Source organism: Hirundo rustica, chromosome 1 (assembly GCF_015227805.2).
Source record: "Hirundo rustica isolate bHirRus1 chromosome 1, bHirRus1.pri.v3, whole genome shotgun sequence".
Lineage (NCBI taxonomy): Eukaryota > Metazoa > Chordata > Aves > Passeriformes > Hirundinidae > Hirundo > Hirundo rustica.
The window spans coordinates 108,503,966-108,516,097 of record NC_053450.1 but is presented as its reverse complement, the minus strand read 5'-3'; the positions used below and the strand labels follow the sequence as shown (position 1 = coordinate 108,516,097).

Sequence of the window (12,132 nt, the reverse complement as noted above, 5' to 3'; positions counted from 1 at the left end):
CTGGAGTGATGTTGAATAATCAGACAGCATCCTGTTCAGTCTCTTGCAGTGACCAGAGGTACACAATCCAATTACACATCAGACAGAAAAGTCATTATTTGCATAGCCTCTGAGCATGTAGCAAAATCTCAGTAACAGGTAAAATTGCCTTCCTACTCCCACAAGCCCCGATCTAGCTTGGTCCATGAGCACTCACCCAAATTTAGGTACCTGTTTATCAAACTGAAATCAAGAGTCTTTTGCGGCATAGGTAAGTGCTTTTTTAATCAGGGAATTTGCTTAAGCCATGTGGCTGTTTAATATTCAAATATAATTATCATCTAGGGAGTGAGGGAGCATTAAGCAAGTCTCATCCTGATTTATCCAGCTGCGGGGAAAGCAATGACAGCTCAGCCAGCAGTGTGAAAAAACCGCTGTCCTATGAATATCTTCCAAAGTTTGCAGGAATTTTATCTTTACTTCCTTTACCTCTAAGAGGAAGATCTGTCATACACTGAGTAGTCCAGACAGCTAAGATATCCCCAGGTCAGTAAGGGATGGATTTATTATTTTTTTGTTAAACTCTGAAGAAGAATGGAGTAAGAAATAAGTAAAATCTCTCACTAATCTTATTATACTCCTTAGATGAACGAGTTTCACATGACAGTGAAGCTAATTCCATTTACTTGTCAGTGAAGCGGCAACAAAAGAGAGAAGGGGGGGATATGGCAGTACAAGAGTGTCCTCCTGCTCCCAACATGTTCCTTGCTGGTTATTTCTCAAGATTAGCAGCTCGAATCACTATAGAGCTGGATGCATCAGAAGCACCTCTGATCACTGAGTCCAATGTAAAGACAAACAACCAAAGAGCAAATGAATTCAGGGGCATTTCATGCCCATGCTCCTCTCTCCATCTTCTCCTGACAGGAGGGTGTTTCTTTTCTTCTTTCATCCCTCTCTCTTTTGAGAGTTGGCCAGAGGCTGTGGGATTGCAGCTGGTGGCCTACAGGGCTGCTGAAGGGATGCAGGGCTCCCTTGCAGCTCAGCTATCTGCCAGAGAAGACAGATTTGTTCTGGGCAGCGGAACCCACCAGGTTTCCATGCAAGCCTTCACATTCTCATTGATGTGACATTGATGACAAGCACTCTAGGCAAGAAAAATGCAATTCTGGGTAGGGCATGAAGACACAAGAGGATTTCACAAATGAAGCAATCAGGATCTTGCACTGTCATTTTGCAACCCGAGAAAGTCAGCACCTACCCGCGTCTTGGTGTGATGATGTTATTTCTTCATGTAAGGTTTAATGGAAGAGTTCTCCATACTGAAAAAAGAACTGCTTCTGAAAAATGGTAATAAAAGCCCTGTTTCTTTGACACATAGCTTGCTTTGTACAGGATTACTTAGAATTGCTGTTCTTCTTGTCCTTACAAGTAGAGCAAGCAGTTGACTTAATAAGATACGTACTTTTCTTGAGTCAAGTTTTCTGGTAAAAGAATATATTAACTTTCAAAAGCAAAGTCATTTCCAAAACAGGAGCTAAAATTAGACTGATTTTTTTTTTTTTTTTCCTCTCTCCCCTTTATGGCTTTTACAAGCAATTACCCACTTAATGTTTTGAAATTATACAAGAAACTTCAATAGCAGTTCTTTTTCCTGCTGCATCTCCTTGAAGATTTAAAAGCTTTTCCGGAACACAACAGCATGAGCAAATGAATTTGCCATTTTCATTCTCAATTTCTATTTTTTTTTTTTTTTTTTTTTTTAAGAATGGAAAGCAGCGGGATATTTCTTCACCTCTCTTTTTTTTTTTTTTTTTTTTTTTTTTTTTTTTTTTTTTTTTTTAATTTCATAATGATAAAGCGAGCCTGTATGACAGCTTCAGAAACCAAAGTCAGGATTCTTCTTTTCACCATAGCCTTTCAGGTTGCTGTGGGAGTTCTGCTAAAATAGCTGGAAGGGCTATTACGCCAACGCATCTCTTGAGCCTCTTCTTTCTTATGGCAAGGTGGTGGATACAAATTTAGCATTCCTGCTCATGTGACCATCCCACACGGTGCATAACCCATACAGAGAGCCAGGCCATGTGGGGAGCTGGGGATCCTGCAAAGCAGGGCTGCAGGAAGTGGTGAGATAGAGCCACGCAGCAGTGCTGTGGTACCCATCTGGCCCTGCACCTGGCTCCACCCCGGTCAGGCTGCATCCACGCTGTGGGGTCCCAGGGCAGGACAAAGCGTCGTGGGCTGAGTGTCACCTGCTCTGAAAGGAGGGGGTTCCTAGCCATTCAAGAACCCCATGCTGCCTGAGTGGTGCTGATGTGCCTCAGTGTCATGTGGACAGGCACGAGCTGTTGGTAAAAACAGAGGGCTGGGTTGCCAGCTCTCCTCCCCCCACCTCCCCTGGGCTCTTGGGGTGGAATTAGGGGCACTCACCTTAGTGGAGGAGACAAGTCTAACCTTTATCTCCTGCTCAAGTTGTCCCCTGGAGGAGGGGTTTTGTTTGCTTCTCTCCGATAGTCGTGCGGATGACTGCCTGCTAAGACCACAGCATTGGAGTGCCACTGAGCTATCAGTGTGTTTGGCTCTCACAGCTTAGGAATGAAAGGTGGTTGTTTTTGCCAGCAAAGCAACACCCATCTGAAGCACCAAGCCTGAAATCTGTAAGTAAAACGCAAATCCAGCTGGATCAGGGAATTGAAAACAACTCAGGGTCTCCAGGCTGCTCCAAGTTTTATCTGCATGAAGGTAAGAGGCAGCATCAGTGTCTTGTAAAGAACCATGTTACTACCTCCATCCTTCACCCCCGGGACCCTGTAAAAATCCCCTGTGGCAGGCAGTGCTTTCGCCTCCACTATTTCCTGACCATGACTACCTTTGCTTTATTTAGTCTGACAAAGCTTGGAGAATAAATCATCTCAAACTCAAACAACTCATGTTGTACATCTCTGTTCTCATTAAGACCGAACCTTTTCTCAGGCCACACTTCACCATAACTTCTCCCTCCAGAGTTTAACTCAGTCTCTCTTATTAACTTACTTTATCATCCATTACCACCAAAAGCAACTTATATCTTCTGTTACATTAAGGCATTCATAAAATACTGCAAGCACAGCTTCCCACCTTCGTTGGGACTTTGATGCTTGCATTCATACAATGTTCTCATTATCTTCATTTTTGCTGCACCTCCAGGATATAATTTCTCTCCTCAACTGGTATGAGGCCAGTCAGGATGTTTTCCCCAGAGCCATCTGGATGGAACACAGGTCACTACAGCTGAGAACTTCTATGACTGTCAGAACTGGAACCACCTTACCTTCTGGGGTTCTCACTAGCATGAGTTCTGATAAAAACCCCTTCACCGTCTTTTTCAGCTGGGTCTGAGCAGGAGAGAAACTTGCATTGATAAACATCTGTCTTCAGCATGTGCAGTGGGAGGGAAAGAGCTGGCAGGTTCCTCTAGACTCAGACTTTTGCAGTTGAATTTAGTGAAATACCAAGAAAAACATAAGGACGAAGGGAATCCATCCTGCTAAGCTGAAATCTTCCTAATACCAACCTGCTGCAGCCATAAACACTCTCAGTGGATAAAATAGAAACACACGAAAACAGTTGCCCCAGCAAACACAAAAAGGCAGCAGCCTTGAACTGACCATGAGCACATCAGTATGCTGGGATTTTGGATTTCACAAGGGCTCTTCTCACAGGAAGGCTCATGTAACCATGGCAATGGAGATCTCTGGATGCATTTCATCCTTGTCACCACTAAGAACCAAGTAAGTTAAATCAGATACAGATAAGAAAGGTCTTCCCACTCCTCTTTTTACTCAACAGTTCAGAATTGCGAGGGAGCATAAGGAATAAAAGACAACTTCGGAAGAAAAACAAAGTTCCAAGAATCATCACAACTCAGATTTTTATTCAACAGTGAAGTTGAAGGGAACGGTGTTTTTGTTTTTCCCTTCAGGGCAAATGTTCCAAATGGAAATTAAGTAAAAATATTGTTCCCCAAAAGTACTCACAATGAAATTAGTTTTCATTAAATATATTTGTTTGGCAAAATAAAATAAAAAAATTAGAACCCGTACAAAAAAAATCCCTTGCAAATTTCTAACACTGTAGCAATGAAAATGATGTAAACCTGGATGTTTGGCAGTTGTAATTAATTTGTGAAAATTACTGTTGAACTTTGGACCAAGGAAATAAAAATCACTTCAAATAGCAACAAGCCAATTTCAGAGGCAACTGAGGCTTAGGGAATGCTACAGGAATGGGACACACTAGTGGCTTCATACACGGTTTGTGCGAGTGATCTGCTAGTGTGGGGCTATTGTAAGAGCTGGGAGGAAAAGAAGTTAAAAGCTGTCGCAGCATTGCAGCGTATGGTACAGCAAAAACCTGCAGACTTTCCATTCTGGGAGCCGGTCAGTTGGGTGAAGGCTGGAGGCAAGAGTTGAGATGACGGTGGAGAGAATAATGACAGTGACAGATGGTGCAAGCACTGGGAAGCAGTTAACGAATTTCATCATCTCATTGGATTCAGTGGTGAGCAGACTCTTGTGAGTGTCTGGGGAAATCTTCTGCTTACAGTAGCTGCTTTTGCTCCCTATCTCCCTCCTCCTTCCAGTTAAAGCCTCTGCCCTGCCAAGTGGGTTTCACAGGCATGCAGTTTGATAACAACGTCCTTTAGTTAAGAATGTCTATTCCAGTATTAAAAATGTAAAAAAAGTCCTCAGGAGGGTGCTTCTTAGTGGCAGTCTTTGCCTTAAGCAAGGCCAATGGCCCGCAATTGCAAGTTAATTAAAGCAATGTGGATTTGGATGAGCAATGGGGAAGATGGGAATGGGGAAGGAAGGGATGCAGGGAACAGGGAGGAATGCAAGTGTTTCTACATCCCTCCCCAAAGCCAAAATCCAAGGTGCAAAAGTGGGTTTCTTTTTATCTCACACGCTTCTTTTTTTTTTTTTTTTTTTTTTTTTTTTTTAAGTATTTCTCCAGTTATAATGTATTTCCAGTTTCAGAGCAAGTTTCAGTGACTGCCTCAGTTACAGTCATAAACAAAGTCGTAGTTGCTGGGCTCCTTTGGGATAGGTGGGGGAGCATCTGGGATCTGTATATTTTCCAAGTCAAGGAGGCGTAGCTTTATCTCCATGCTGAGCAGCGTATCTAGGTCATTCCGCGTTAGGTCACTCAACATATCCTTCCCAAGGAGGGCGTTCAAACCATCGGTCCATACACAATACTGCACAGGAAAAGGATAAAAACTGTTATTAATAGACTTCTCATACACAAACTCCTTCTCTGGTCTGGTCCTCTTCAGTTACTGCTCCCATGGGGATTTACAAAGAGGACTAGAATTAGGTTGATGCATTTCATCAGCTCATATAATGAAGAAGGCTTTCACTTAGCTGCTCAGAAATGGGGAAAACAAAATCTGTAAAATGTGAAGAAATATCAGTATTTAATAGTTTGACAATTTGGAATCCCCTCCAAACTTCTTGTTGAATGTTGTTCTGCAATTACTGGAGAAGGAAACAATAACTTAGGACAATGAACCTCTGCAGAAATCTCTTTCACTCCTCTCATTGTCCTTCCCCATTGCCTATTAAAATAGCCTGGTTATCTTACACTAACTAAACTTTTAATTCCAAGACAGTTAAGTTAGGTGAACCAAATCCCACCCCCACATCCTTCTTGATTCTTAGTGTAAAAAATCCTGCGCTATCTCCTTTTATCATTGTTCGCTTTCCTATACATGAAGTTGTTACAACTGATAGTCTCCCATATCTATGCCTACTTTACCACTATTTTACACAAAATAACATATTGTGAAAATGAGAGTCAGTTAATGCTATGTCCTTCACGAAAATTAAATGCCAAGCTGCTTGGGTGTAATACTAAATGCTGCAAATGCTGAACTGGCCTCTAAAACCTTTTCCTTACTGTTAGCTTTTTCCTAACAGGAGATGACATATTTCCCAACAGCTGACAGCTTGTGATAAACGTGGGCTGAATAACCACTTAAAATCAGTAACAAATTCAAGGGAGACTGGTGATCTAGAGTCAACTTCTGTTGAATAAGTCACTTTCATTTATTACTACAAGCCATTTATTCAGCTATGAACAGAAGTACTCAAATGCTGTCATCTAAAAATAAAGATTTCAATCATAAACTTGTGTCCTAGTTTGCAGGAGAAAAATTAAATCAACTGTAACTGCATTTTTATCTTACAAATACTTCTGCTAGATTTCATGCCAAAAAAAGGGGTTTTAAATTTAGCTGACCATTTGCTACATGATGCCGCCGAGTTTAAAGATAGCCATGGTTGACTTCATCCCACAGCAGAAATGAGGATTATTTTTAAGGAAGAGAGAGAAGCCTCCACTTCATCCAGAAAAAGGGCATATTTCAAAAATAGGATGGGGGTTAGCACACTTCAGCATCCAAAGTGAAATCCAACCCACTTAAGTCAGTAACAAAACAGTAGCAGAGGGAGCTTTTTCACCCAGGGTGTGAGCAAACCAAGCCGCAGCTTTAATATGAGATCAGCTATATAGAAGAGACTTTAGAGTTCAGGTTGTCCTGCTGAGAAATACTAAATAAACAACTTAGTCTGTCTATTCTAGGCTGTGAAAGTGTGCCACTGAAGACTTTTAAAGCATGCAATTTTTTTTGGAGCATATGCAGAATATCAGGAAAAGAAAGAAGCTATTCTAGAAAAATAATTATATTTGAACAGACTATAATCTTTTTATGATTTACTTGAAATCTTTCTTTGGGAGAGTTTTCCCTGAATTCATTATGAAGAAAGGAAGAGAAAAGCAAAAGGCTCTGCTCAGGTTACAGGAGAGCAGAGAATTTTTTCAACAGATGCAGCCCCTGACGTAAATCGTTCATCACCTGCGCAGTGAGTGAGGCCAGCTCTTTCTCTGGGGAGGAATCCCAGAGAGCCAGAAAGCAAAAGCGCAGTTCTCTCCTCTTCCAGATATAACTCATTCAGGGCCCACAGAAACCAAATTCTGGCCACAATTCTGATGAGTGCAATGGCCTGGAAAAGGGGCTTCCTCTCTAATCTCCATATTGGCAAATGCACCTAATTAAACTCCTGCACATGTTGGGCAGAGAGACACCCTAATGAGATGGTGGAAAAACAGAGGCATTCATTCAGAAGCTTTTTTTCTTTTTAATATGCAAAAGAGACCAAGAGCCACTGAAAAATTAATTTACGAGATTCATTTTCATAAAACTCCAATGAAACCTAATTATGGCCTCCCTCATCAGTTTCTCTGTCAAAAATCATGGATAAGATTAATCCACCTTTTTTGCTGTGTAGTTGAAACCAGTTATTAGTATTAAAATGAAAAACAAATACAATGGAGTGATCTCATAGCACTGAATCCCCTGGCTAGCAGTAAGCTCCAACAGATGGCTGAGAGTTGATGAACTTAAGTGTGCTAGAATGAGGTCCAAATCTCAATGATACTGGTTCAGTAATGAGATTTTATTGAAGATAAACCTTGGGCGACAAGAACTAGAAAGGTTACATAGGCTTCAACCATCTGGATGAAGCCCTGAACAACCTGGCCAGAGCTCATAGCTAACCTGCTTCGAACAGGAGGCTGGACTCGGGACACCTCCAGGGTTCCTTGCAGCCAGAATTATCCTATGAGCCTTGTTCAATTTTTCTTTTTAGGACACACTCAACTCCCACATTTCAACCTCACTTTACAATCACGAGGGCTGCACAGGTACTTAAAAAAAGCCTTGCAAGTCTGACCTGAAATTGTCATGTACCAACAACATTCCTGGTGCTTCACACAAAGCTTTTAGAATCTTGAGATGCCACCACCAAATCTCCCAAACTGACAATGCTGCTAAACTAGCACTTCTATCAACAGGCACCCCAACTACTTTGGTGAAGAGTCACAGGCTTCACAACATCCTACTTGCCTTTCTTTATGGGTGCGTCCTCTGAACACTTGTACTTTCTACTTTAATCACAACTCACTCTTCTGTGGGCCATGGAAAAATATAGAGGAAGTGAGATGTCCTTTTAAAAACTTTCATTTGGGAACTGTCAAGTGGCAGCAGACACTGTTGCCTCTGGCCATTTGTTCGAACATATTAATTTTGCTTCAAAGAAGCTGCACAATTCCAAAAAGAGAAATGAAGATAAAGGTGTGTTAATGCAGTCATGAGCAATTGGGTTAATGCATCTCACTGCTACTGCCTGTCAGTGGGATGTAGTAGCAGCTTTTGAAAATTCAGAGCATTGAAATCCACTTGTAGCTATCGGCTATATTTGAGATACAGTGACTGAAAAAATTCTTGGTTTTCATGACCATTTGTGCTTCTGAGCTGAAACAGTCTAGAATTCAGTTTCTGGAGAATTTATATCAGAAATCATCGAACCTATGTTCAGTTCAGAGGATGGAGACAACTATGTGTTCCTTAGAACTACAGCTCTAGTGGCACACTCTGCCTGGGATATTATTGGTCCTTTCTCTCACACGAAAATTGACCAGTAATACTTCTCTGGAATGATCATCCTTGAATGACACTCAAATATTAATCCACAGAAAGACGCAAATGGGCAAAACTGTATCTCTTCTCCTAAAATTAACAACTAGTTGAAGGTTTTAGTCCAGAACAACAAATGTTGAAGTGGCATAACTAATACACTTCACTTGTAAAGCAATTTCATGCATTTTAACACTACAGTATAATGCAGTTTAAAGCTATCTTCTGTAGTTCATCATCTTAGCACAGTGTCCTGAACTGAGACCAAGTGTGATACCTAAAAATAAGTGTGCAAATCAAACACAACTCCTCTTGCTTTAGAAACAAGAAGAATTTTTTTTTTTTTTAATGTAGTGCATTCTGCTAAACCTTTACTTGAAATTTCTTTGAGAGAAACACATCCAATGATTCAACAACAAATTAAGGTAAACGAATCCCATCACATTCCTGAAGATGATGATGTCTTCTATTTCCTTGTGGCTTTTACTAAGAGAAGGGAGCATGGAAGGGCCTGTCATTCATCCTTGCTACTGATATTTACATTGTGTTTATACAAGTGAAAGCCATTGCAAAACTCTCCCATGGAGATGGAATAGAGAGGGCCTTCTATGATCAGCTGTCATGAATGGTATTAAACAATGTGAAAGTAAGAAAAAGGAGATATGCCATTCTGGGGAGCACAAGCCTTAGGCTGAAATTGAGACCCAATGGTGGTATAACCATCCCTGATTAAGCTAGTGAGGCTGGCAGTGACTCTTTGAAAGCTTGGATGTACAAATTCTCAGTGTTGAAAGTTCACACAGTAAAATTTTCTAGTGTCTAAAGTACAGCAGACCACAAGAAATTTGGAAATGGTGAGCAAGGTCTGTAGAACCTAAAGGTCTGCCCAAGCTCTCTTACGGATCACATTTCAGGAGGGCTTAGAAATACTGGTCTGTAATTTGGAGCTTCATGTGCTCTGTGATGTAGGAATACAAAATGTGTTTCTTCTGTGGCTCAGATATGCAAGAAAATTGCAGAAGATCTTGTTCCTATACTAATCCTTTGAACGTCAGTTTGTTTTGAGACATGACACGGATTTAGATAGACCTATACCCCGGGCCATGATGCCCATTCTTATGTTCGTACAAAGCCATCCAGTGCCTTAAAGCAACTAAGATAACTTCAAATAAATTTCTGTGCTCTGAACATGACTTACCTCATGCTTGTCTGGAGCAATGAAATTCAACTGGCCACTTGAGTCATACAATATAGAAAAAGCAAGCTCTAGCACCTCCTGGAACAATACAAAGAAACACATATTAATGCTGCATGAAAGAGGCTTTCGTACACTCAGGTCTGTCTTTCTTTCCTAACCATTATTCCCCAAAACAAGTTGAAAAGTTTATGGTAGTCTCCTGTCTGGCCAAAGCTGCAGCAGTACCAGAGCACTGCAAGAGACTGGCACAGCAAGAATACCACCGCAGTTGCTTCAGTCAAAACAAACTCACCCAACTCAGTGCTTACTGTGGCCCCCTGGGTCATGAATTACTTTAGCATTTGGGTTTAAATTTGAGCTAGGCAATGGTGAGGACTGAAATCAATAGAATGAATAATAGTACACAGCAAGAAACTCTTTGTGAACGTTTTTTTCACATTGTATAGATTAAACTTGCCAAGTTCTGCAAGATTTGACTCCTTGTGTTAAAAATCTTGTTAGGACAATTAATATCCAGGTATATACTTATGGTCTTTTCACTGCTGGAAATTATTCACTCTCAGAAGATTTCTGTAATTTTGTTTCCATCTGAATCAGAATCACCATCCTCAGTCAAGCCAAACTATGCCGGTTACCTAAAGACCCAAAGGAATTTTGGGAAAGGAAAAAGCATTTTTTTTTCCCCCCTGTGAAAAATGCCAATCACTGGTTTTTAAAATTTTAAAAGTTTAACAGTAAATAAGATGGTTATAAAAATAGAATTAGAGTAAAAAATTGAACAATTAGAGTTAGGACAATACGAGACAATAAAAAAACAAAGTTACAGACGTCTGGGTGCTTCCCTGAGCAAAAAGCTCCAAAGAAGGACCCCTGCTAACAAAGGACCATCTTTTAAAAGCAATAGCCTGTTGAATATTCATATTTCATACATGATGCATAAACTCCATTCAAACAAAGAACCGTCTCTGGTTAGTATCACTTTTTTTCCTTTAATCTCTGTGGCATTCTCAAGGCTGAGAGAGGCAGGAGGAGTTAGTCTCTTCTGATAAGGAAGTAGGAAATTCATTTTTTCTCTGAAAGATTTATGTTTTCCTGTGGTTGGCACACAAAAACTACACTTTAACTACAAAACTATATTTACCATACTATCAAAACATCAATACAACATTAACAATTAATACAACATAATACATATAGTAAACATCTTGCGTAGAGCCACATAATATGCACTTTTCACACCCCTAAGCACTGAAGCTGGAATTGTAAAAGGTCCCTAGGAGAATTCATAAAGTGCTGACCTTCCCTAAAAGTCACCTGGACTTGAAATCCCACAGGGAAACCCAGGCAATTTGAATAAATAATGATCTTTCAGTGGCCAGCAGTGATCAGGCAAAGATGTTGCCATATTGTGGTTTCTGCCTGTATCACTACAAGTGCCATTACAAGGATCTCACAATCTGTAAACTCGGAGGTATGGCTGTATTAACTGTGGAAAAGAGACCCAGCTACATAGCAGAGTGCTGACTTGTAGCCATCATCTGTATCACATGTCCTTTCTTTTTGCCTCTTGGCTTCCTCAGCCCTGTCATACTGACGGCTCTTGCTGACTCTCAGCTGACAACAGCCCCTGCACTGCCAGTGGTGAAAGGAGAACAGCTTCCTGAATTTGCCACACTAAGTTTTGAAATGGAAGAATTGACTGTGGGAACTGCAGCATAAACATTGGTCTAGATTTTTACCCCAGAGCTCCTAGTCTGAGACAGACATAGATACTTGGATTTCTGTAAGGGATTTTTTGGTTTTGAAGTTGTATGATTAAGAGCAGAGTCTGAACCATAAAACTTGCAATCCTTAGGCATAATCTTGGATAACAAGAGATCAGGCTTCTCTTGGGAAATGTTCTTGTTCTCCTTGAGTTTAGTTACTAGGTTGGAGTTGATGTATTGCCAAGGCTACAGGAGACAAAGCTATGTTAAATCCTCATTGTGTTAAATCTCCATGGGGGCTGCAAGTGCAAACAGTGCTGAGGCACTTAGCAGACCAATGGCTCAGGGCTCACATGGCCTTTTTGTGTTGTAGGTATGTCTCTCAATCACACCTTATTAAGAGTGATGTTCCTCATTACAGAATCAAACCTACCTCTGCCCACATGAACCTGGCTTTATCTCCTCACACCTTGTTATAACTTACTGACAGAATATGCCAAGTAGTGCCACTGAGGTTGTAGCTCTGAAAAAAGGGCTTGTACTCTTATACTGTGATGTTCCTGAATTTCATGAAGGTCAACAATCCCACAGGCCTGACCCCTGTAATTTTTCCTTTGGGAAACTCCAATGAATATAAATTCTCTTCATCTCAAAAAGAGAAAAAGGAGGGGGAAAAAAAAAAATAAATCTCTGCTTGGAAGAGGAATGTGTCAGAATGTCAAAGGTTTGGTCAA

The 12,132-nt window shown here is 40.7% G+C and overlaps 1 protein-coding gene across 7 annotated transcripts in view; it reads right to left on the bottom strand.

The window, feature by feature from the left end:
• Positions 1 to 3,872: 3,872 nt before the first annotated feature.
• Positions 3,873 to 12,132, bottom strand: part of ELMO1 (engulfment and cell motility 1) — a 306,304-nt gene continuing 298,044 nt past the window's right edge. For all 7 annotated transcript variants that reach the window (XM_040060448.2, XM_040060440.2, XM_040060465.2 and 4 more), the window contains 2 exons: positions 9,693 to 9,770; positions 3,873 to 5,215 (listed from right to left, as the gene is read on the bottom strand). In XM_040060448.2, the coding sequence (XP_039916382.1) occupies positions 5,015 to 5,215; positions 9,693 to 9,770 (279 nt within the window). In that variant the 3' untranslated portion in view covers positions 3,873 to 5,014. The remainder of the gene's footprint in view (positions 5,216 to 9,692; positions 9,771 to 12,132) is intronic.